This window comes from Oncorhynchus tshawytscha, linkage group LG25 (genome assembly GCF_018296145.1).
Source record: "Oncorhynchus tshawytscha isolate Ot180627B linkage group LG25, Otsh_v2.0, whole genome shotgun sequence".
NCBI classification, from domain to species: Eukaryota; Metazoa; Chordata; class Actinopteri; order Salmoniformes; family Salmonidae; genus Oncorhynchus; species Oncorhynchus tshawytscha.
In genome coordinates, this window is record NC_056453.1 from 1,512,174 (window position 1) to 1,538,736 (window position 26,563).

At 42.7% G+C, this 26,563-nt stretch overlaps 2 protein-coding genes across 5 annotated transcripts in view; both read right to left on the reverse strand.

Annotated features, from left to right (window-relative positions):
- Window positions 1-26,563, reverse strand: part of ccdc186 (coiled-coil domain-containing protein 186) — a 1,196,038-nt gene that overhangs the window by 578,258 nt on the left and 591,217 nt on the right. The window lies entirely within an intron of this gene.
- The window catches only part of LOC112220393 (contactin-4), a 227,456-nt gene that overhangs the window by 10,241 nt on the left and 190,652 nt on the right, over window positions 1-26,563 (reverse strand). For 2 of the 3 annotated variants that reach the window (XM_024382275.1, XM_024382285.1), the window contains exons 12-14: window positions 26,253-26,380; window positions 6,096-6,271; window positions 1,204-1,324 (exon numbers count right to left, since the gene is read on the reverse strand). In XM_024382275.1, the coding sequence (XP_024238043.1) occupies window positions 1,204-1,324; window positions 6,096-6,271; window positions 26,253-26,380 (425 nt within the window). The remainder of the gene's footprint in view (window positions 1-1,203; window positions 1,325-6,095; window positions 6,272-26,252; window positions 26,381-26,563) is intronic. The other variant, XM_024382295.1, reaches the window with a different exon arrangement.

Below are 26,563 nucleotides of genomic sequence, written 5' to 3' on the forward strand. Positions count from 1 at the left end.
CGACCAAGAGCGAGAGAGAGAGCGCGAGAGAGAGAGAGCGAGAGAGAGAGAGAGCGAGAGAGAGCGAGACAGAGAGAGAGAGAGCAAGAGAGAGCGAGAGAGCCCGAGAGAGAGAGAGCGGATTGTGATAAAGACAGAGCAGGGAACAGTGGTGTCCTGATCACTGTCCACCTTCAGCAGTGGGATTACAGCTGGCAAAATCAGTTTGGTGAGCAAACCGCAGGGAGCCTTTGTATCTCATTAAATTCAATGATATTTTCTCAACCTAAAGAGAGAGAGACACATCTCAATCTGACCATCTTTTTAACTGATTAGAGTACAATGCCTTCACATCACAATTAGAGGCATAAACAGAGAATAAAGAAGAGAATAAACACAGACTGCTTTATGTTTCACCAGAGGATTTTAGCTCCACGGATACATTGTTAGTCTGTATTAGTGATTTAAATACTTGGATGGCTCACAACTTCATCCAGCTAAATAAAGACAAGACCGAGGCACTTATTGTTGGAGTCAAAGCACAGAGAGAGCATCTAGCCGCACATTTTAATTCAGGGGCAATGAACATTGCTAAGGTGTGGCCGTTTCTCTCTCAGGCTGATACAGCGAGACTCATCTATGCTTTTATTACAAGCAGGCTTGACTACTGTAATGCTCTCCTGTCTGGTCCCAAGAAAGCCATTGGTCAACTGAAAAATACATACAGAATGTTGCAGCATGGGTACTGACCAAGACCAGATGGAGAGAACAAATTCGTTTTAGAATGAATTTGAAGTTTCTTCTTTTGGTTTTTAAATCCATTCATGATTGTGCACCCCAATACATGTCAGATATGCTTTTAAGTTATGTACCCAGTAGGTATGTTGCCATGGATAACTGAACCAATCAAGTGACCCAAAACTATTTGAGTGGGAGTGTTGCCTAGCAAATTGCATTTTCTATTGCTATGACCTTCAATTACCTTTCAAGGACACGAGGATGGCTTTTCACTGACTTTCCAACATAGAATCGCTTCTGTGAGGTTTACAAGGTTTTTCCCGACTACAAGGTTTTTCAACCCATATTGAATGTGTGACAGTGTTAACATTTGTTTGATGCTTTATCATACTAAATAAGCATTTATAACATAATTAGTAAATACCAATCATTGATAGCATAAATAAAAGTATCTTTCATGGAATATTGCTTGTCCTGTATAGACACCTCGGACTACCAGGTCTGCTGCGATGGAGATACTGTCCACCTTGGTCTGCACTGCACAGGTGTACTTCCCTGCGTGTCTCAGCTGGATGTTCCGAATCATGATGTCCCCAGCGGAATGCTGCTAACATGCAACACAAACATGAACAAATAGGCACACAAACGCACACACACGGACACACACACACACGGAGACACACGCACACACACAATGATTAATATACTGTAGTAACATTTTAATATATGTAATTAAAATACATGAAATATGCAGATTTGACAACAATATGTGAGCAGAAAAAAATGTTTGATAAACCTATTCAGGGTCTTCGTATGCTTATTATTGTATTATAATTCTAGGGTTTAAACTATTATGTTTTTACAGGTTCTAAAAGGGTGATGGGCATACCTATACATGTGAGACAGGCAGAGTACTTGTCACGCCCTGGTCAAAGTATTTTGTGTTTATCTTTATGTATTTGGTCAGGCCAGGGTGTGGCATGGGGTTTTTGTAATTGTGGTGTGTTTGTCTTGGGGTTTTGGTGGTGGTATTGGGATTGTAGCTTAGTGGGTTGTCTAGCAAGGTCTATGGCTGTCTGGAGTGGTTCTCAATCAGAGGCAGGTGCTTATCGTTGTCTCTGATTGGGAACCATATTTAGGCAGCCATATTCTTTGAGTTTGTCGTGGGTGATTGTCCTTAGTGTCCTATGTGTACTCGTTGTTAGTTTGCACCAGATAGGCTGTTTCGGTTTCGTTTATTGTTTTTTGTAAGTTTGTGTTTCTTTGTTATATTAAACATGGATCGCAATCGACACGCTGCAGTTTGGTCCGACTCTCCTTCATCACCACTAGAAAACCGTTACAGAATCACCCACCACCAACGGACCAAGCGGCGTGTCAACAGGCAGGAGCAGCCGAAAAGGAGATGCTCACCAAGGATTTCTGGTCATGGGAGGAGATCTTCGACGGGAGAGGACCCTGGGCTAAACCAGGGGAGTGTAGCCGCCCAAAGGAGCAACAGGAGAAGAGGCAACAGAGGCAGCAGCAGCAGGAGCAGCAGCAGCTACAGTGGGAGAGGTTGCACCACCTGGAGATATGGACATGGGACGAGGAATTGGACGGTAAAGGACCCTGGAATGAGCCTGGAGATTATTGTCGCCCCAAAGCCGAGCTGGAGGCAGCAAAAGCAGAGAGGCGGCATTATGAGGAGCTAGCACGGCAGAGCGGATGGAAGCCCGAGAGTCAGCCCCAAAAATTTCTTGGGGGCTCACAGGGAGTATGGCTATGCCAGGTAGGAGACCTGCGCAAACTCCCTGTGCTTACCGGGGGCTGGAGAGACCGGGCAGGCACCGTGTTATGCTGTGGAGCGCACGGTGTCTCCAGTGCGGGTGCACAGCCCGGTTCGGTATATTCCAGCTCCTCGTATCGGCCGGGCTAGAGTGGGCATCGAGCCAGGTAAGGTTGGGCAGGCTCGGTGCTCAAGAGCTCCAGTGCGCCTGCACGGTCCGGTCTATCCAGTACCACCTCCACACCCCAGCCCTCCGGTAGCAGCTCCCCGCACCAGGCTTCCTGTGCGTGTCCTCGATCCAGTACCACCAGTTCCAGCACCACGCACCAGGCCTTCAGTGTGCCTCGCCTGTTCAGCGCAGCCAGCGCTTTTCTCCTCTCCTGCGCTGCTGGAGTCTCCCGCCTGTTTAGCGCAGCCAGAGCCTTCCTCCTCTACAGCGCTGCCGGAGCCTCCCGCCTGTTCAGCGCAGCCAGAGCCTTTCTCCTCTACAGCGCTGCCGGAGCCTCCCGCCTGTTTAGCGCAGCCAGAGCCTTTCTCCTCTCCTGCGCTGCCGGAGTCTCCCGCCTGTTTAGCGCAGCCAGAGCCTTCCTCCGACACAGCGCTGCAGGAGTCTCCCGCCTGTTCAGCGCAGCCAGAGCTGCCAGTCTGCATGAAGCAGCCAGAGCTGTCAGTCTGCATGGAGCAGTCAGAGCTGTCAGTCTGCATGGAGCAGCCAGAGCTGTCAGTCTACATGAAGCAGCCCGAGCTGCCAGTCTGCATGAAGCAGCCAGTCTACATGGAGCAGCCAGAGCTGTCAGTCTGCATGAAGCAGCCAGAGCTGTCAGTCTGCATGGAGCTGTCAGTCTGCACGGAGCTGTCAGTCTGCACGGAGCTGTCAGTCTGCACGGAGCTGTCAGTCTGCACGGAGCTGTCAGTCTGTAAGGAGCTGCCAGTCTGCAAGGAGCTGCCAGTCAGCACGGAGCCGCCAGAGCGGTCAGTCTGTAAGAAGCCGCCAGAGCTGTCAGCCTATATGGAGCAGCTAGTGCCGCCAGTCTGCCCAGCGCCGCCAGTGCCCCCAGTCTGCCCAGCGCCATCAGTCTGCCCAGCATCGCCAGTCTGCCCAGCATCGCCAGTCTGCCCAGCATCGCCAGTCTGCCCAGCACCGCCAGTCTGCCCAGCATCGTCAGTCTGCCCAGCGTCGTCAGTCTGCCCAGCACCGCCAGTCTGCCCAGCACCGCCAGTCTGCCCGGCGTCGCCAGTCTGCCCAGCATCGCCAGTCGGCCCAGCACCGCCAGTCGGCCCAGCGCCGCCAGATCTGCCAGTCAGCCAGACTCTTCCAGATCTGCCAGTCAGCCAGACTCTTCCAGATCTGCCAGTCAGCCAGACTCTTCCAGATCTGCCAGATCAGACTCTTCCAGATCTGCCAGTCAACCAGACTCTTCCAGATCTGCCAGTCAACCAGACTCTTCCAGATCTGCCAGTCAACCAGACTCTTCCAGATCTGCCAGTCAACCAGACTCTTCCAGATCTGCCAGTCAACCAGACTCTTCCAGATCTGCCAGTCAACCAGACTCTTCCAGATCTGCCAGTCAACCAGACTCTTCCAGATCTGCCAGTCAACCAGACTCTTCCAGATCTGCCAGTCAACCAGACTCTTCCAGATCTGCCAGTCAGCCAGGATCTGCCAGTCAGCCAGGATCTGCTGAAACCACCAGCCAGCCAGGAGCTGGTAGATCTATCTACCTGCCTGAGCTTCCTCTCACTCCCTCTCACTCCTGAGCTTCCTCTCACTCCTGAGCTTCCTCTCACTCCTGAGCTTCCTCTCACTCCTGAGCTTCCTCTCACTCCTGAGCTTCCTCTCACTCCTGAGCTTCCTCTCACTCCTGAGCTTTCTCTCACTCCTGAGCTTTCTCTCACTCCCGAGCTTCCCCTCAGTCCCGAGCTGCCTCGGTCCCGAGCTGTCCTTCAGTCCCAATCTGCTCCTCAGTCCAGTGGGGTTCTGGGTGAGGACTACTAGGCCATGGTCGGCGGCGAGGGTGGACTATCCAGGGACGAAGGGAGAGGGGACTAAGACATTAAAGGAGTGGGGTCCACGTCCCCGCGCCGGAGCCGCCACCATGGACAGACGCCCACCCGGACCCTCCCTATTGTTTTGAGGTGCGTTCGGGAGTCCGCACCTTAGGGGGTTCTGTCACGCCCTGGTCAAAGTATTTTGTGTTTATCTTTATGTATTTGGTCAGGCCAGGGTGTGGCATGGGGTTTTTGTAATTGTGGTGTGTTTGTCTTGGGGTTTTGGTGGTGGTATTGGGATTGTAGCTTAGTGGGTTGTCTAGCAAGGTCTATGGCTGTCTGGAGTGGTTCTCAATCAGAGGCAGGTGCTTATCGTTGTCTCTGATTGGGAACCATATTTAGGCAGCCATATTCTTTGAGTTTGTCGTGGGTGATTGTCCTTAGTGTCCTATGTGTACTCGTTGTTAGTTTGCACCAGATAGGCTGTTTCGGTTTCGTTTATTGTTTTTTGTAAGTTCGTGTTTCTTTGTTATATTAAACATGGATCGCAATCGACACGCTGCAGTTTGGTCCGACTCTCCTTCATCACCACTAGAAAACCGTTACAGTACTTACATTTAATCATAATAATTACACAAATGTATTCATAAAATGTGCTGATTTTAGCTGTAGAAGAGTGGCCTCATTATTTCAATGATCAAACAAAGCTTAATAGTCTAAGTTCTCAAGTTCTTTTCATTTTGTTTCTAATCCCACTATCATTTAATCAGCCCACCACTGAGTGGAGTCAGGACCAGTGTTAAATTGGATGTGGCAAGAGCTGCTGTATCATCACAGGGATCCATGACGTTTCAATGAACCAGCGTACAAATGTATTTAATTCCAGAGATGGTGTCATTTATTGTGGTGTCATTTATCATGGCAAAAGGAAAACGCAATTTAGATTTTAAAATATAATAAAAAACATGACAACCTGACCATATACTGTACATGTCTCCACTAATCACTTCTGGAACAATGTTTATCATCACTCTTCTTCAGACAGGGGAGCTAAACAAGGCTATTTGAAGTTGTTACCGTAAAATGTAAATGAAAGAAGGGAAGAGTTTTGAGCCTGGTAGGTTTTAGGGAGGGGTGGGGAATATGTAATGTATATGTCATTTCAAAATAAACTACGTGAAGCACATTTTCAGCCCATTAATACACATGATCCAAACATTCTCTACACTGCAGATACCCTTCTCTTCATTGACCTCACTTATACTAAAGGAAGGGAAATAGTATCAATGTTCCAATGTATCACCAGCTTCACCCTTTGACCTTTCTCAGTGACATTTCTGAAGGGGGTTGAAAAATCTCTCTCTTTAATTAAAATTATTTCCTATTTTTTCATGGGAGAGCAGTGGCATAAATAAAATATAAGCAATCTCCAACACAGTGTAGTAAAGATGTGTGTTTCTTCCTATTCATTATGCATTGCAGTGCTCCTGACAAGCATGGTGTAAAAGCGTGGTACTCGGCACCATTTCTCAGACATGACATTTTGATTATAAATGGGAGCCTTGATGGCCCCGCAGGTTCTTGGAATCGGGAGGGAATATTCAGAGGCTTATGCACTTACACCGCCCACTTTTTCAAAGTATCCGCCGTGGTCGCCAAAGTGGATCAGCTGCTCGTTGAAGAACCAGGTGAACACGAGCTTCAGAGACGGGTCATGAGTCACCTGACACGGCAGCACGATGCTCTCTCCTACAGTCACGTCCAGTGTGGACGGTGCCGTTGTGATAATGGTCGGCTCTGGAAAACAGCACACACACTACTGTTAGTGTGAAAGAAACACATACAAAAAGCATTACATGATGGAGTACTATGTGGATTCACCAAGCTAAGAACACTGTAAACGATTATTCCAAATGTTTTGCAAAAGGAAATGTTCTAATAACTTACATTTAATTATAATCCACATTTTCTGTTGCTTCATTATTATTTTCCTGCTGTAGTAAACTGGCTCAAGTTAAGATCCTAAATATGTAACTATATCTTAACTTGAGCCAGTGTACTATATATATATATATATATATATGTCACTGTGAGCTCAGCCTTCAGTTAGTAGGTACAGTAACTCCCCATCTGCAGACTGCATTGCAGAACCCCAGACTGCTGCAGCCAGTCAAAGAACAATAAACACAAGTAGGGCTCCTCCTTCACAACACATTCTCTATTCAAGTCTCTGCATGCATGTGGTGTGTTGCTGTTGTTTCACTGGGGAATTAGACAGCATCCCTCATCTCCAGCATGAGTGTGAGCAGAAACAAGGAGGATAGGAGCACGAGAGCAGAATGATCAGAGAAATAGGAGCCGCTTTGTTCTGATGCTGTACGATGCTTGTCTCCCTCTTGGGGGTGCTGTGAGTACTCGGTTGAAATATCCACTGAGCGCCGACTAAATTAACCACGGCAAATGATCCCTGGACAGGCAGCCATAGATTCCTGCAGAAAATGCCGGCAGTGCAGTCGTCATCCAGAGTAAATTCGATACCTGCATTGTGTTTCCTTTATGTGATTTATCTAGTCTCTTTCTATTATCAGAGAATAGTGATATCAGCTGGTAGGTTTGGTTAGACTACAATGTGATGGTGTTTTAAAGGCTCAGCCCTATTCCAGGGAAGATGAAATGGGGGGCTATCACGTGACACAGTCAGACCCTCACAAAAGGGACATTTGCAGAGAGAACACATTTATTAAATGTCCATCAATGCCAAAAGGGTTGAAAGGGAGAAAAAAGGAGACAAATCTACGCCTCCTCTTTCCCGACAGGTCCTTTGGGAGAACATGGCAAGAGGAGCGTCAATGTTTTTTGGTTCCTTACAGTAATGCCAATGGGCTTTTTTACAGTCTTCTGATCACATGTTTTTTGCACTCTTCTCAGTAAGGTATCCTTATGACATGTTTTTTTGTTGTTGTACCAATTTATACACCTAATGACATGTCAATGTCAAGCCGAAGTGCTGAGAACATACAGGTGAAACGTCCAATGCAAACAGACACAGCAGCCTCTCCCCTAATGTGACAGCAGGTGTTCTAAAAATAATGGGGCCAGATGTATGGTCATGCCTAGTTAGCTCTGAGGCTGACCAGAGCAATTCATTCACTGTAAATATGGGAAAACTTCTCCTATTACTCAACTCAATCATAATTTGAGACAGGTCGTATGGATAACCCTGGTTGGTTACATGACCTCAGCTGACTGAGCAGAGCTCTCCAGCGTCATTTGATTGATATCTATATTGTATAATGCCTTGTTACCTACTGTCGTTATAAAAGCGAGGACTAAGCAGGGTCAATCAGAGACAAGACAGAAAGCTTGTAACCACCCCGACAGATAGATCCCACTACTCCGGGGACGGTGGGGAGGTGGAGCAGCAGAAAAACCGGAGGCAGAAATGGCATAGTAATAATGTTAAGGGGGGCAAGGCAAGAGAGAGAAGGCTGGGCTGTTTACTGTGTGAATTAATGTGGGCTCCATCCTCTCCGGTCTCTGTGGCTCGCGGCTGACACGCTTCACTCTGCCTGTGCCTCTGCCCAGCCGCTGCTCATCTCACAAACAGCCAGTCATACATGAATAATGCTCTCCGATGAAACTGTAGATACTGTCACTGAGGCAGAGACGCCCCAACAACCCCTTTGGAGACTCCTCCCCAAGTTGAATGGCCTTAGGTGGGGTGTGTAAATGTGTACTCCTCTCTGGTGTACATATTCTTAAGGCCCTCCGCTTAAGGGTGGCTGTGTGCACTTGAATAATGCATTCGGAGCATTCCAGAGTCACGTGGTTGAGGAGTCTTCAGATATAACAGGCAGAGCGAGGCAAGACCTTCCAAGCTCAGAGCCACACGGCTGCTCCCCGGTGAAGAGGGTTCAAAGAAATACAAACACCATGTGTAAAGGGTTTTCACTGGGAGGTCACAGGGCCTTTGTTAACATACCAACCTGTTTGAATATAGGTGAGGGCTAAACAAAGTCTCTTTGAACAGAGCTGGCGCTCATAGTACCAACCTACATGACTTGAGTAGCACTTTGGTTCCTCGTTATTGTCCCTATGCATTCCATAATGTTTTCAGTGCATAATTAAAATGTCCCTCAATACTTCAGAATAAAGTATACTGTAACTAACTAACTTCTTATAGGGTGTCTGCAAGAGATAAATTCTTCAAACCCAATCTTAATTTCCCAGCCTTTTAGATCAAGGAAACACATTGGAAGTCCTTTATCATGCTGAGCAAAACAAATTCTTCCAAAGCCATTCAACATGAATACTCCACATTTTCCTCAAGACACAAAAATGATTCTCTCAAGGACAAACCTCAATGGAGCATTGGTTGGTGAGCAAACTTTGTGTAAATAATGAGACATATTCTAGTGAGCTGCTCTCAATACTCTATTCATACTGTCTATAATAGTACATTTGTAGCTACCTACTTATAAGATATTGGGTTATATTAACATTTTACATAAATGTTCCTTCGGCTTCAACAAGGCATCAATAACCACAGTCTGAATCTCTGACTCATTGCAGATTAATAGCTTGTGCAGTCGAAACACCTTACAGAAGTCAGTCTGAAATCTATATGTTTTTTGGATAATTTTCTTCTGCCCACAACCCTTGAAAGAGCACCACATAAATCGTCCAGACAACTTATCTTCTGTCCTGCACCTATGAAAAATCACACCACTGGAAGTGACAAAAGCAATGACCACTGCCACCTCTCTGAATTGAGTTTTAGACTTTTGTGATAACCTGCTGATCCAAGCAATCCTTTTTAAAGCACAACACAAGACAGAAAGACACCTTCAAATGTTACTGGAGAGGTGACATGATGACAGAAAATCACATTGTTGAAAAAGAAACATGCTGAATAATCTCATATACTACTGAGTCTCTGCATTATTTCTCAGACAAAGTAATATAAGATGAATTGCCATCTCAGACATCCACAAACTCAATGTTGAGGAGTTTTGAGGCTGTACCGATACTAATTGCAAGATTCCATCTCCACTGTGATCAATATTCCGAGAGTCCATTTCCTCATCAAGACTGATGAAAGTGGTTAATATCCCCTCAGTGTTGAACTAACGGGGACATGAACAGGGTTCATCTGTTTTGACTCCTCCTCTGATGTTGTCTAGGTGGTTAATTCACATCCACAATAAATGAATGCATTATGACACGTATTTCTCAGTATCCATATAGCCACAGTCATTTTGAATATCTCCTATAAGGGATGCTCTCACTGCAGAAATTCCCCCAACTAAACAGGTTTCCAATTCTCAATGAAATAGTGCATGTAAATGACCCTGTCCCATTTTCCCTACAGTATCGATTGTGACAGAAAGGCTCAAGATCATATAGGAGAACATTTGTACATCAGCCCCAGAATGCAGCGATCACATACAGTACTTACTGTATGATGACGGAAAGTAAACCATCAAATAAAGATCATATATTGCCTTTCATGTGAATAATTGAGAGGATAACTGCCGGGCCTATTTACAGAGCAAAGATACACGCAAGAATATTTCTTTAGAGTCAGGTTAAAAACTCATAGATGGGTCATCAACCTGAACCCAGAATGACAGTTACAGGCTTTCAGAGCCCCCCTCTCTCTGCACAGTGAACTGTTGGGGGGATCCTACATGTTCATTCACAGTGGGTGATAAATGGTTAAAGGGGCTCTGTAGAGTGTTAATAAATAACGCTCAACTCTTTATGTCAAATAGAGTGTCATGCTGTAGATTGAACAGCAATGCACTGTACTGTACATAGCCATTTATCCAGGTGGGAATACTGATATGGTTTCATTTCTTCACTTTAATTTAAGCAGGGTCATTCCAGTTTTCTGTGGTAGCAGACGATTATAGAGATGAAACGAGCAGGGCATGCAGTGAATGAGGCATGCAGTGAATGAGGCATGCAGTGAATGAGGCATGCAGTGAATGAGGCATGCAGTGAATGAGGCATGCAGTGAATGAGACATGCAGTGAATGAGGCATCAGCAGAAAGCTTTCCGGGGCAAGGTGCACTTGAAGCTCTCTCTCCACATCCTTGACGGCTGACTTTCTAGCATTTATAATATATGAAATATGTCTTTCATTATTAATAGGGAGAGTAAACAGTGATGGGCTGTTCGCAAACGAACAGCTCTTTTAGAAGTGCTCTTTTTGGGAACCGAATCACATCGGTGAAAGAACCGTTCATTTGGCTCCCTGATTTGCATACAGCTACGACTGCTTGTTGAGCTTCAAACAACAATTATCTGCAAATTAGTTACAAAATAATTATCTGAAGATGGTAAATCCTCACTGCAGAAACAATAAATAGTTAGAAGAGCAGTGAGTCATTTTTTAAAATTGTAATGTGCATTTCACATCTGGCATAATGGTAGCCTACTTTTTGGGCTTTAGATTAGAGATTAGCACATTTTTCATGGTTCTATGTTGTTTTGTTTGCGAGCTAAATTATGCATCTCTTTTACAGTGATGCAGTTAACCAAAAATATTTGGAAAGCCCATCACTAGTGGACATGCTGTAATATGCATTATCTGCAGGTACTATCGGTGCTTCATTTTATAGCTAGAGGACTCCTGAAGTATAATTTGTGTCTAAATCTGTTGTCATCTATTATTTATTTTTTTGCTAGCTTGGGCCATCTACACTACATGACCTGCTCGTTAAACATCTCATTCCAATATCATGGGCATTAATATGGAGTTGGTCCCCGCTTTGCTGCTATAACAGCCTCCACTCTTCTGGGAAGGCTTTCCATTAGATGTTGGAACATTGCTGCGGGTTCTTGCTTCCATTCATTCACAAGAGCATTAGTGAGGTCAGGCACTGATGTTGGGCGAATAGGTCTGGCTCACAGTCGGCGTTCTAATTCATAATAAAGGTGTTCAATGGGGTTGAGGTCAGGGCTCTGTGCAGGCCAGTCAAGTTCTTCCACACCGATCTCAACAAACCATTTTGTCTCTTGTATAATATATTCTACACATTAGTTTATACTGGATTAAGCGTTCATTTTTCTTAAATGGAATTTCATTAGTTATGCTCCAACTTTCCCTCCATATTGTGCCAACATTAGTTCTTTCTAAGTCTTGGTTCCAATAGTTAAGAGATTGTCAGATGGATTGTCAGATGGATATGCTTTCTGCAATCTGCAAAATTTTGTATATCTTCCCTATCACATGAACATCCTTTTCTGACTCAAATAAGATTATCTCAAGGTTGTCCAAGATTTTGTGATATGTAACTTTTAATTGTCATATATTTGAAGCTTCATTGGTCAGTCCAAAATTAATTTTTAATTCTGTCAAATAAATGTATTTCCTGTTACTAAGTCATTTACGGTTTCTATGCTTCATCTTTACTACAGGCTGTTCACCTACTAATCTCACCGCAACCCCCCTTTGGGTCTCTGATCACTCCTTTGTTTCCTTTTTTCTGTCTCCCTCTCCTCCAACCAACCCTAGCCACTCAGCCCCTACCCAGATGGTCATGCTCAGTGGCAATCTTCGCTCTTTTTCTCCCACTACTCTATCATCTTCACTCCCTTCTGCTAAATCCTTCCTCCTCCCGTCTCCGGATTCTGCCTTTTCGACCCTACTCTCCTGCCTTTCTGCATCCTATGACTTGCAAAGTCTCCTTTCCTCTTGGCCGGCTCGGCCCTGCAATCCTTCTAAGTGGCTGAATTACTTATTGCAAGCTTACAGAACAGGGCTGTGGGCAGCTGAGCGAAAATGGAGGAAAACTAAACTTCCGGACAACCTATCATCCTTTCACTCCCTTTTATTCCTATGTAACCCATCCCCTCCTCCCTTCTCCAGATCTCTGGAGACCTCCCATTCCTCACTTCCTTCCTCAACTCAACCCTGACCCCTGGCTGCATCTCTTCCATCTTAAAAATGGCCAGAGTTGCTTGCCTCCTAAAGAAACCAATACTTGACCCCTCTGATGTCAAAGACAGACCAGTATCCCTTTCTTTTATTTCCAAAACACTTGAGTGTGCTGTCTTTGACTAACTCTCTCACAATATTTCTCAGAATGATCTTCTTGACGCTAACTTCAAGACTGGTCACTCAACCAAGACTGCTCTCCTCTGTGTCAGGGAGGCTCTCCTCACTGCCAAAGCTCACTCTCTCTCCTCTGTTCTCATCCTCCTAGATCTATCTGCCGCCTTTGACACCGTGAAACCATCAGATCTTTCTCTCCATCTGTGTCTGCACCACGTACTTACACTACTGGTGTCCCCCAGGGCTCAGTTCTAGGCCCTCTCCTCCTCTCTGTATACACCAAGTCACTCGGCTCCCTCATATCCTCACATAGTCTCTCCTATCATTGCTATGCTGATGGCACGCAACAACTTTTCTCCTTACCCCCTTCTGACACCCAGGTGGCAACACGAATCTCTGCGTGCCTGGCAGATATCTCAGCATGGATATCGGCCCAACACCTCAAGCTCAACCTAGAGAAGACGGAGCTGCTCTTCCTCCCGGGGAAGGCCTGCCCACTCCAAGGCCTCTCCATTACGGTTGACAACTCCACAGTGTCCCCCTCCTAGACCCTGGACAACACCCTGTCATTCTCTGCAAACATCAAAGCAGTGACTCGCTCCTGCAGGTTCATGCTCTACAACAGTGACAAACATTTTCTGAGTCAAGATCACTTGAGTAGTCAAAAAGCAAGCCCAAATCTACCGCTCAGATGTTTTAATAAACATGACTTAAATGTAACATTAACCTAAAAAAAAACAGTTGTGTAGGAATTAGGTTTGTGCAGTAGGCCTAATACATTATTACAGCATATTGGCTATATGCCTATACCGCCAATATTGTTCTTCTCAGACCATATTATATTTCAAAATAATTTTTCCCAGTCAGATCTCGTTTCCCTAAAATCAGAGATTTCCGGGTTCCCAGTTGTTTTGAACACAGCACTATTCTCAGTAGAGGGAGAGAGTAGCAGACGGTCCACCTCTCATGGTCCATACTCTCTCCTTCCTTTCCTCCGGTGAGACTGACCAGAGAGAGGGGACACCGTCTTCCACCTGATGGTGAAACTCGAGTCGCACCGCATCTGCCTCATGCACAAATTCATGTTGTTCCTTTTACCAGAGAAAGTGAAATATTCATTGATATTATAATAGACACGACAAGCTGCTAATAATAATACAAATGCAGGGCTATCGATACACTTGGCTACTCATTCATTGCAGATGCAGTGCAAGTGGAAGTTGGGAGAAGCACGTTTGGTTTTGAAATAGTGTTGAATAAAAACAGTGTTGACAGTTCTGAATAAAAACTTAAGACACAAACTCACTCATAAAAACAACAGCTCTTTTCTGTATTCTTTGTATGTCTCTCATCATGGTTTTAAAAGTCATGAAATCTCACGTAGGGTCAAACTTCACTGTCGCATAGTCGTGGAATCGAGCTACCCGATCTCCCTGTCCGCCGGGGAGGCGGAGTATGTATTTTTAGACAAATGAAATGGTTAAAAATGGGAACACTTTGCCTACCCGGTGCGTAGGGCTTCTGAATCAAGTGGTTGACTGGATGTTGTAGTTCTCTGCACATTCCATTGGCTTCCAGTCGAAGCTTGAATCCACTACAAGACCATGGTACTTGCCTACAGAGCAGCAAGAAGAGCTGCCCCTCCCTACCTTCAGGCTATGCTCAAACCCTACACCCCGACCCGAGCACTCCATTCTGATCTCTTGTGAACTAACACTCACACTTAACCCCCCCCCCCTTACTAGCTCTGACTTTGATGAAATCATTCAGGGAAAATGTACTGAATATGAATGTGATATGTGTTTGTCCCACCTAGCTACAGTATCTTAAGATGAATGCAACTGTACATCGCTCTGGATAAGAGTTTCTGCTAAATGACAAATGTAAAGGTAAAATGTATCAGGACACCTCACTTATGCAGTTACAATCTACAGTATAGGGTAAGCTGTTTTCAATAGAACAACATCAATCATGAAATAATTGCACCGATGAGATTTGTTAGTGGCCACAAAAGGTGACCGACCAGTGTTTCTATGGCAACCATTTTGCAATGATAAAACGCAAGGGAATTCCAAAAGGTATTTCAACCGAGCACCTTTTAACTCTGCATTTCAAAGGACTTTGGAGATCGCTTAGTTGTAGAGGGAGGAAAATTCAATGGACCCTTGAACAAACATGACACAGTACTCCATAGCAGCGACTTTGTCTTCTATGCTACTGTAACATTACACTTTAAAGGGAGACAAAACATATAGCATTTCTCATTGCACTGTCACATGCGTTAAAAGCCTCTCTGTATTATTGAGATATCAAGACTCATACCATCCCCTAGTGCCTTCAATAGTACCATTCAGGATCAGCAATATACTGAGCTGACGTCAAGGGGTGGGAATGTGTTTTACCATTCGTTTTCATTGAATATTGAAAATGTTTGTCTTTCACTCAGACATCTGATTTCTGCCTCAGCATCACGGTCAAATGTTTAAATAACACCAAACGTTCAATCTCAAATAAGAAGAAATACAGTTGAAGTTTACATACACCTTAGACTAATACATTTAAAATCATTTTCACAATTCCTGACATTTAATCCTAGTAAGAATCCCCTGTTTTAGGTCAGTTAGGATCACCACCTTATTTTAAGAATGTGAAATGTCAGAATAATAGTAGAGAGAATGATTTATTTCAGCATTTCTTTCTTTCAGCACATTCCCAGTGGGTCAGAAGTTTACATACACTCAATAAGTATTTAGTAGCATTGCCTTTAAATTGTTTAACTTGGGTCAAACGTTTTGGGTAGCCTTCCGCAAGTTAACAACAATAAGTTGGGTGAATCTTCGCCCATTCCTCCTGACAGAGCTGGTGTAAATGAGTCAGATTTGTAGGCATCCTTGCTCTGTAAACTCTCCTTCCAGGCTCATAATAACTTCTTATGGCTGGGGGGCAGTATTGAGTAGCTTGGATGAATAAGGTTCCCAGAGGTGCCCAGAGTAAACTGCCTGCACCTCAGTCCCAGTTGCTAATATATGCATATTATTAGTATATTTGGATAGAAAACACTCAGCAGCTTCTAAAACTGTTTGAATGATGTCTGTGAGTATAACAGAACTCACATGGCAGGCAAAAACCTGAGAAGAAATCCAACCAGGAAGTGGGAAATCTGAGGTTGGTCGATGTTCAACTCAGCCCCTATTTAAGATACAGTGGGATATTGGTCATGTTGCACTTCCCAAGGCTTCCACTATATGTCAACCGTCTTTAGAAACTTGTTTGATGCTTCTACTATGAAGGGGGGCTGAATGAGAGGGGAATGAGTCAGAGGTCTGCTAGCAGTCACGCGCTGGTCACGCGCATTTCACATGAGAGGTATCTCTCGTTCCTTTGCTTTTCTGAAGACAAAGAAATTCTCAGTTTGGAATATTATTGAAGATTTATGTTAAAAACATCATAAAGATTGATTCCATATATCGTTTGACAAGTTTCTACAGACTGTAAAGGAACTTTTTGACATTTTGTCTGCAACTAGTGAACGCGCTTCGTGAGTTTTGATTTGTTTACAAAACGCGCTAACAAAAGTAGCTATTTGGACATAAATGATGGACATTATCGAACAAATCAAACATTTATTGTGGAACTGTGATTCCTGGGAGTGCATTCTGATGAAGATCATCAAAGGTAAGTTAATATTTATAATGTTATTTCTGACTTCTGTTGACTCCAACATGGCGGATATATGTATTTGTTGTCTGAGCGCCGTACTCAGATTATTGCATGGTTTGTTTTTCCGTAAAGCTTTTTTGAAATCTGACACAGCGGTTGCATTAAGGAGAAGTGTATCTAAAGTTCCATGCATAACACTTATATTTTCATCAACATTTATAATGAGTATTTCCGAAAATTGATGTGGATCTCTGCAAAATCCCTGGATGCTTTTGGAACTACTGAACATAACGCGCCAAAGTATACTGAGATTCTTTGATATACATATGAACTTTATCAAACAAAACAAACATGTATTGTGTAACATGAAGTCCTATGAGTGTCAGCTGATGAAGATCATCAAAGGTTAGTGATTATTTTATCTCTGTTTCTGCTTTTTGTGACTCCTCGCTTTGGCTGGAAAAATGGCTGTGTTTCTCTGTGGCTTGGCTCTGACCTAACATAATCGTTTGTGGTGCTTTCGCTGTAAAGCCTATTTGAAATCGGACACTGTGGTGGGATTAACAACAAATGACCTTTTAAATGGTATAAGATAAATGTATGTTTGAGGAATTTTAATTATGAGATTTCTGTTGTTTTGAATTTGGCGCCCTGCACTTTCACTGGCCGTTGTCATATCGATCACGTTAATGGGATTTCAGCTCTAAGAAGTTGTTAAACATCTCCAATACAAAATTGTCTTTCTATTTCGTAACAAAGCCTCCTTCACTCACGCTGCCAAACTTACCCTAGTAAAGCTGACTATCCTACCGATCCTCGACTTCGGCTACAAAATAGCTTCCAATACTCTACTCAGCAAACTGAATGCAGTCGATCAGTGCCATCTGTTTTGCTACCAAAGCCCCTTATACCACCCACCACTGCAACCTGTATGCTCTAGTTGGCTGGCCCTCGCTACATATTCGTCACCAGACCCACTGGCTCTATAAGTCTATGCTAGGTAACGCTCCACCTTATCTCAGCTCACTGGTCACGATAACAACACCCACCCGTAGCACACGCTCCAGCAGGTATATCTCACTGGTCGTCCCCAAAGCCAACACCTCCTTTGGCCACATTTCCTTCCAGTTCTCTGCTGCCAATGACTGGAACAAATTGCAAAAATCGCTGAAGCTGGAGACTTATATTTCCCTCACCAACTTTAAACATTAGCTATCTGAGCAGCTTACTGATCAATGCAGCTGTACATAGCCCATCTGTAAATAGCCCACCCAATCTACCTACCTCATCCCCATATTGTTTTTATTTACTTTTCTGCTCTTTTGCATACCCGTTTTTCTACTTACACATCATCATCTGCACATCTATCACTCCAGTGTTAATTTGCTAAACTGTAATTACTTTGCTACTATGGCCTATTTATTGCCTTGCCTCTTCATGCCATTTGCACACACTGTATATAGACTTTCTTTTTTTCTATTGTGTTATTGACTGTACACTTTTTTATTCCATGGGTAACTCTGTGTTGTTGTTTGTGCTTTATCTTGGCCAGGTCGCTTTGCTTTATCTTGGCCAGGTCGCAGTTGTAAATGAGAACTTCTTCTCAACTAGCTTACCTGGTTAAATAAAGTCAGAGCCCCCCCCTTTTAAAAGGCATTTCGGCGAAAGCATAAGAAGCTATTATCTGATGATAGCATAACAGTAAACAAAGAGGGTAGCATATTTCAACCCTGCTGGCGCTACACAAAACGCAGAAATAAAATATAAAACATCCTTACCTTTGACGAGCTTCTTTTGTTGGCACTACAATATGTCCCATAAACATCACAAATAAAATAACTTGTTTTACTGTGGATATAGATACTTCTGTACCTGTTTCCTCCATTATCTTCACAAGGTCCTTTGCTCTTGTTCTGGGATTGACTTGTACTTTTCACACCAAAGTACGTTCATCTCTAGCTTGTTAAGGATAGCCCTCCCCCTTGTCTCAATTTCCGCCTGAAAACTAACCCTAATCTAACTTCCCAGAGGCAAGGATATGCATATTCTTGGTGTCATTTGAAAGGAAACACTCTGAAGGTTGTGGAAATGTGAATTGAATGTAGGAGAATATAACACAATAGATCTGGTAGAAGAAAATACAAGGAAATAAACAGACGTTTTCTGTTCTTTTACTGTTGTTGCATCTTTCAAATGAACAAGAACAGCCAAACATGCAGATATGATGCTGGGGATAATTTAAAAATATGAACATAAGTGGGCAGCAGTATTTGACCAAAGTTTCAGATAGATACCTTCAGGAATGAGTTAGGTACATGCCATTGAGCATGAAGTCACCCAGGTGTCCCTCACAAGTTTCCCAAATGTACCCAAGTGTCCGAATTGGTACAGTGATACATTGATGCAAATAACTACATACAAAAAATATTCTAAAATACCCCGCAAAAAAATATTTGAATTTTTTATTTTTTAAAAAATATATTTCAAAAGATTAAAAATAACAAGGGTAACTATTTACACTTTCAATGTACAATAATGTGAAGACCCTCAGTCCTCTACACAATATTGTGCTGCTGATGCCATAGCCCATAGCAGTCTCTTTCTGGTGTGAAGCAGAGGGTCACCGAACAGGTGGTGCAGGTGACAGGGGATTTCTTGTGGCAAAGAGCACAATGAAGCCTCCCTACTGAGCCCTTTTTGCCCTGAGGCACATTCCTGCCTGCAATGAAACATTTTGGCATGTGAACACCACTGGTTGGAGCAGAAGGGACATAGGTAGAGGGGACAGAAGGTGCTACAGTGGTCTTGCTGTAGCTAGCAAGTTCCTGGATGAGCAGCTCACTGAAGGCTAGCTGTGAGATGGGGGGCTGTCCACAGCTCTTAGCCGTTTACTTCTGGAGTACAGCAATGTACTCCAGAGCAATGTCAATGTCAATGAAATGATACAACAATGTCTTGTACCATGTTCTTGTGGAGAACATTATAGTAGCCTATCAGCGCATCTGACAGGTCCACACCTCCCATGCTCTTGTTGTAGTCCTTCACAGCAGCTGGAATGGGGACATTTTTGGTGGTCCATGCCCCAGTCGCGCCCTTCACACGCCTGAAGACGTGATCACCACTGAAGGACTTGTGGATAGTGGTGCACACCTCTCTGGTATCCATCCACTTCACAAAGTGTAGGCCATCCTCGCGAATCCATCACATGGTACACCGATCAGCTCGCTTAGGCATGTCATTCACCCTGGTTGTCGGAAATCCTACTCTGTTGGTCCGAATGGTGCCACGGTCCCACATCTCCAGCTTCCTCAGGTCTGTGGACAGGGTAGGGCTTGTGTAGAAGTTGTCCACAAACAGTTGGTAGCCCTTCACTAACAGCTGAAAATCAAATAACTTCATAACGGAGTCATAGCTAAGTCCCTTACCGGTCACACAACTGCTCTTCCCCTCATAGACAAAAAAATTGCACGTGTATGCACACACAGAATCGGGCAAAACAAACAGTTTGTAACCCCATTTAGTTGGTTTGTTACCATGTACTGTTTTAGGTCAATTCTGGCCTTTGATGCTACCATCCTCTCATCTATGGAAAGGTTCTGGGCGGTCTGAAAATAAGTCTTACAGGCCTCAACGATGTTGTGGTAGAGAGGTTTAATTTTGCAGAGCTTATCAAACCTTGCCATGCCTCGCTTCTTCTCGTTGTCCTCATCAACTTTTGGGTCGCTGATATGAAGCGCCCGTGAGATTGTCAGAAACCTTTTGCATGACATGACCGTGGTGGGCAAAGGCAGTTGATAGAGGGGTGCAGTTTTCCAGTTGTCCTTCAGGGGTTTGTAGATTTACAAGACCCATGAAAATGACCATAGAAAGGTAACAAAAAAGATCTGACATGGAAATGGGCTTCCATGTCTCTTTCTTGCCTGCCTGCTTCTTAGCTCCGTACTTATTTGTGTTCAATACCAGATTATTTTTAATTTTTTTATTTTACCTTTATATAACTAGGCAAGTCAGTTAAGAAAAAAAAATCTTATTTTCAATGACGGCCTAGGAACAGTGGGTTAACTGCCTGTTCAGGGGCAGAACGACAGATTTGTACCTTGTCAGCTCGGGATTTGAACTTGCAACCTTTCAGTTACAACTGCAGAGGTAAAAAACAACTGAAAAAGTTGCATGGGGCTGTACTTGGAGGTCAAGTCCAGCTGAGGTCCTGGTGGCCTTTTTGGTCTAAATATTGGAGGTGGTGGGGCCACATCCTCCTCCAACACAGAGTGCCAACGACCCTCCTCCGCTCTGCCAGCAGGTTCCACGCTTCCCTTCCTCCGCTTCTTTGTCACCAACTTCACACCTCTAGATGGCCGGGCGGGGGTAGGTGTGGTGCCGGAGACAGCACGGGTCCAGCTGGATGAACCAGCTTCAGTGGGGGATGGGCACCTTGGCAGTATGGGCTCACAATCAGAATCGCTGGGACTGTGAAATAAAGACACAGACACAGATTATATATAGAGTAGGGAACCCAATCACTATGGTGAGGAGCTGTTCCATTCCATGTTTAGATAAAATAAAACGTAAAAAAGATCTAATATATACAGACACACAGACACAGACACACAGACATACACCCACCCACAATGTAGAGCAATGTGTACTTTACACATTTCATTACTGATTATATTTTTATATATGGCAAATAAAATAAAAATATCTCCAAAACAACTCAAATGAATAATATTTGATATTACTAATTTCAAACAACAGTACTCACCAATCCAACACTGCATCTTCTCCATACAAGAACATCTCCTCAGTTTGCAAGTCAAAATAATTCTCACTGTCTGAATCATCTTGGAGTAATTCACTGTCACTTTGCCTATCAATTTCTCCAATAATATCGTGTAGATCTGTACATTTTGACTTTGTCTTTGATTTGACAGATTTACTTGCCATAATTCTTCTCTGAAAATGCTCTCAAAACAATACTACTACTACTATTGGCTTGTAATGTTTTGTCTGCTGATCGATAATCGCATGGTTTGCTTTTGTAGTAAAGCCTTTTTGAAATCTGACACGGTGTCTAGATTAACAAGAGGTTTAGCTTTCATTTGGTCTATTGCACTTCTGATTTAATTAAAGTTAAATATTTATAATAATTACTTGCGTATAAACATTGCATAATTCTTCTCTTGAAAATGCTATCAAAACAATACTGCTGCGCGTAACCAGTGTCGTGTCTTTGGCTATGCCGGATTAAGTGATATGACATGCTATTCTATAAAATAATTTCTCCGTAGTTAATATCACCTGATTGAGCTAATCATGTAAATGTAATTAACTAGAGAGTCGGCCACCACAAAATAATATTTGTATAGAGCTGTTATCTTCCGAATAAACTCTTAAAGACCTAGTAATATTTTACATCAATAGCAGTCAACATTTAATCTTCATTTTACTTCAGTCTCATAATCTGAAAATTGTAAAAAGAACCCTGGTTAACAATTTGAATCAGCAATACAAAATTGGGTTTAATTATTTATTTACTAAATACCTAACTAATCACACAGAATTCACATACACACAATTAATCATAACTTGATTACAAATTACGTCATAAAGGAAAACGTCCCTAGTGGGCGGAACAGATATGACAGCTTGTTACACAAAAGAAAAGGGGCTGGGTTTGAGTGAAGGAGCGGGAAATCTGAGGAACAAAGCGAAGAAGCTGGGCTATCGTAAATACAGTATCTTATGCATTCTAAATTACCACCCATTTGGAAAAGGAAAATACAATAAATAATTACTCTGAGCTGCGCTTCAGTTGGTTGGTGGTAGACGGAAGACCGTGTTGCCAAACCGAGTCCTCTGTCCTTTGAAGAATGTCTCTGGTGGTCACTTGGATAAGTTATAGTAACGTCGTTGTGTGGTAGATGGGATACTCTGTCTGTTCCTTCCTAACCTGCGTTTGCACCTGCGTTCACTAACTCAATGGCTAGGTGGTATCACTTCTGTCATGAATAAGAGTTCAAAGTTCATACCATTCGCAACCAAAGCTCATGCTGATGTTGGCTTTGTTCTGTAGATATTATCTGAACCATTCTGACATAGGACCGTCATCCTACCTCATCGGAACAGGAAGCTCTATTGTCATCACGACTTTATATAGGAAGGGAGAAGAGGGCGTGTTTGAAAAGTTTTATAGCCCATGTCCCTTCACAGAGGCGGGCCACTGAGTGAGCAGCCCTAACTTATGAAAACACACATCTCACATTTTAGAAGCTAAAATCACATTTCATCCCATCACAAATAATTTCATATTCATTTAAATTGAACAACAATTCCATGTGAATCCGATAACCTCTGACTCTTTCCACTGTAGAGTTTATGTCTTCTTATCATTGATGAGAATGTCTCAGATGACAACCGAAATGACATCATATTCATTAAGTACCACCGCATATGTTCAATTGTTGGGATCACCAGAATATAGTTAATTTCCCCCCATCTACCGATTTTCCCAGAATCTCTATGTTAACCAAGGTTTTTTTAAATGTAACCTCAGTAGGTTAGAAAGAGGAAAAAGGGGAGAGAGGTATTCATGACTGTCATAAACCTATCCCCCAGGCCAACGTCATGACACCAGCGTGGCTGCTTCTGGTAGAATTTTCAATGGCGAATGGCTGTGTTTACGCTCGAGTTTCCCACAAAGGCTAGTCTTCCCGGATAGAACCATTACATATTGCCATTTACCTCAGCTCATTGGCTATCTACCAAGCTAGATTTCAAGACGATCAGTGGTCATTGGTCCGAAATACAGTCAATCAATGAAGAACTGGTCATGTCATTGGTGTGCAATGAGGTCATAGTTTGGTGTGTTCAAATCAGTTCCTTTCGGTCAATATTTCCCTGGAAAAGAACCATGAAGTATGGCTGTGTTACTAATAAACAGAGGATTGCATTGAAACCAAACATGGTTTGATAAATGTCCATTTAGAGTGAGTAATTACATAGAATATTACGTCCAAAGTTGAAGGACACTGAATTCACGACACAAGCCGTTTACAAAATGTTTCATGTTAGGCTATAAAAATAGATTTTATAGAACAAAACGACAATTTATTGTTTCGTCGTGACCATTGGTATTGCCAAAAGAAGAAGATCTTCAAAGGTAATTGATTCATTTTATTGCTATTTCTGAATTTCGTGACTAATCTACTTGGCTTGTAACTGTACGTAATGTTTTGTCTGCTGATCGATAATCGCATGGTTTGCTTTCGCAGTAAAGCCTTTTTGAATTCTGACATGGTGGCTAGATTAACAAGTGGTTTAGCTTTCATTTGGTCTATTGCACTTCTGATTTAATTAAAGTTAAATATTTATAATAATAACATTTCTGCAATTTTGTCGAAATGTTCCGCTAGCGGAACCCCTGTCCGAGACAGGCTAGGAGACAGAACACGTCTCCTTCCTGGGAGGTATGACGGCTGCTTTGTCCTATGATGTTTATACTTGTTTGCTATTGTTTGTTCAGATGAACGTGGTACCTTCAGATGTTTGGAAATTGCTACCATGGATGAACCAGATTTGTGGAGGCACACACATTTCTTTCTGAGGTCTTGGATGATTTCTTTTGATTTTCCCATGATGTCAAGCAAAGAGGCACTGAGTTTGAAGGTTGGCCTTGAAATACATCCACAGGTACACCTCAATTTGACTCAAATGATGTCAATTAGCCTATCAGAAGCTTCTAAAGCCATGATATAATTTTCTGGAAATTTCCAAGCTGTTTAAAGGCAGTCAACTTGGTGTAAGTAAACTTCCGACCCAGTGGAATTGTGACACAGTGAGTTTTGAGTGAAACAATCTGTCAGTAAACAATTGTTGGAAAAATGACTTGTGTCATGCACAAAGTAGGTGTCCTAACCGACTAACCAAAACTATAGTTTGTTAACAAGAAATTTGTGGAGTGTTTGAAAAACAAGTTTTAATGATTTCAACCTAAGTGTATGTAAACTTCCGACTTCAACTGTATGTGTAAATTCATCTGAAAATGGAGATGGTGCTGGCAAATTGTCAAGTTTTTTCCAGTTAAAACTTCTTATGGTATAGGGGACGCTTGCGTCCCACTCTGCCAAAAGCCAGGGAAAATGCAGCGCGGCAAATTCAAATAAATTATGTAAAAATCCAACTTAATCCAACTTAACTTAATCCAACATTAAATCACACATGTAAGATACTCAATTAAAGCTACACTCGTTGTGAATTCAGCCAACATGTCAGATTTTAAAAAGGCATTTCGGCGAAAGCATAAGAAGCTATTATCTGATGATAGCATAACAGTAAACAAAGAGGGTAGCATATTTCAACCCTGCTGGCGCTACACAAAACGCAGAAATAAAATATAAAACATCCCTTACCTTTGACGAGCTTCTTTTGTTGGCACTCCAATATGTCCCATAAACATCACAATTGGTCCTTTTGTTCAATTAATTTCGTCCATATATATCCAAAATGTCAATTTATTTGGCGTGTTTGATCCGGAAAAAAACAGCTACCAAAATGCGCAACGTCACTACAAAATATTTCAAAAGTTGCCTATAAACTTTGCTAAAATATTTCAAGCTACTTTTGTAATACAACTTTAGGTATTTTTAAACGTTAATAATTGATCAAATTGAAGATGGGTCTATCTGTGTTCAATACAGGAACACAACAAACCAAGCTACTTTTCAAGTCTTGCACAACTCTCAACAGTGTTACGCAGTTCCTAGATGGCCGTACTTCTTCATTGCACAAATGAATAACCTCAACCAAACCAATCCAAAGACTGGTGACATCCAGTGGAAGCGGTAGGAACTGAAAACAAGTTCCTAAGAAATATTGTTTACCAATGAGAACCCAAAAAATCTGAACGGTTAGTCCTCAGGGTTTTGCCTACTACATAAGTTATGTTATACTCACAGACATGATTCAAACAGTTTTAGAAACTTCGGAGTGTTTGCTATCAAAATCTACTAATATTATGCATATCTTATATTCTTGGCATGAGTAGCAGGAAGTTGAAATTGGGCACGCTATTTATCCAAAAGTTAAAATGCTGCCCCCTATACCTTAAGACGTTAAAAAGGTGGCAACCCTACTTTCCAATTCCAACCTAAATAAATACAATAAGACAGAAAGATCTACAGCATAATAAAGATACAGCTGGCTGTCATTAACACTTGTTTTATTCCAATAATAAATTGGAATATTAATGTACAATGAGATCAACATCAGACACTTTGGACTGTGAATCAGGCCTAACTGACAACTTTTTATCCTTGGGAACAAAGCAGTGGAAAGGGGATTAATAGCAAAAACATTATAGACAAGCAAAACACACCACCAACAAGGAAAGCAATCATATCACAACCCAACTGAACCAGACCGGACTTCTTAAAAAATAGGTCATAGTAGGGTTAAAGTTCACACAAAAAAACAAAGAAAAAGATCAGAAATACTCCAAGCGATGAAAAACAGGTGAGAATACCAATGCCCCCTTACAGCAGCAGGACAGAAAAAACAGCAGCATGCACAAAACAAAGCCTCCCAATTCACAACACCTAACACCCGTCTCTCATTCATTTTTAATGAAGTATAATAAGTTCCAGCAACAGAGCAGAAACCCGATCTTCGGTCCCACAGGGTGACTCCTTCAGATGATCTCACAAACACTACTCTCCTTTTAATCCCTTCTACTCTTTCTTTATACTGTACCGAGAACCTGTTTGGTCTGAAGGTCTGGAGACAGTGCTGAATATTCACTACAGTACATGGCGAGGGCAACAGTGCAATCTCCAACTCTGTTTCTTAATGAGCGCTGAGTGAAAAAAACCATTGAAATCGTCATTCATGTTTAGAGGAGAAAAGCTTAGGGACTGTACTCATCTCAGAACCCAGAACCACATCTCCTTTGAACTGTCTGTCGCAAGAAAGGTTCACTAGTTGCATCCTATGAGAAATCACAGCCTTATTTAAAGACTCCATAAGCCCATACAGTATAATAGAATGACAAATAGGCTTACCTTTGACCATGAGAGTCCCGGAGCTGCTTGCCACTCCAAACTGGTTTCTTGCCACACATGTGTAAAGGCCTGCATCTGGTCTGGTTGAATTCTGTATCCGGAGGTTTCCGTTATCCAGAATGGAAACTCTGCAAGCAGAAAAAGCAGAACGATTATGTAACAGATATATTTTTTGTTCATTGCATGACCACAATTCTTTCCCACGTGTATTGCAGTCTGTGAACTTGTCAAAATTTTTGAGTACACTTTTTGCATTGTTCGCCATGCATGGGCATTCCTCGGAGAGAAAGGCAATTAGTCTAGCAGTGCAA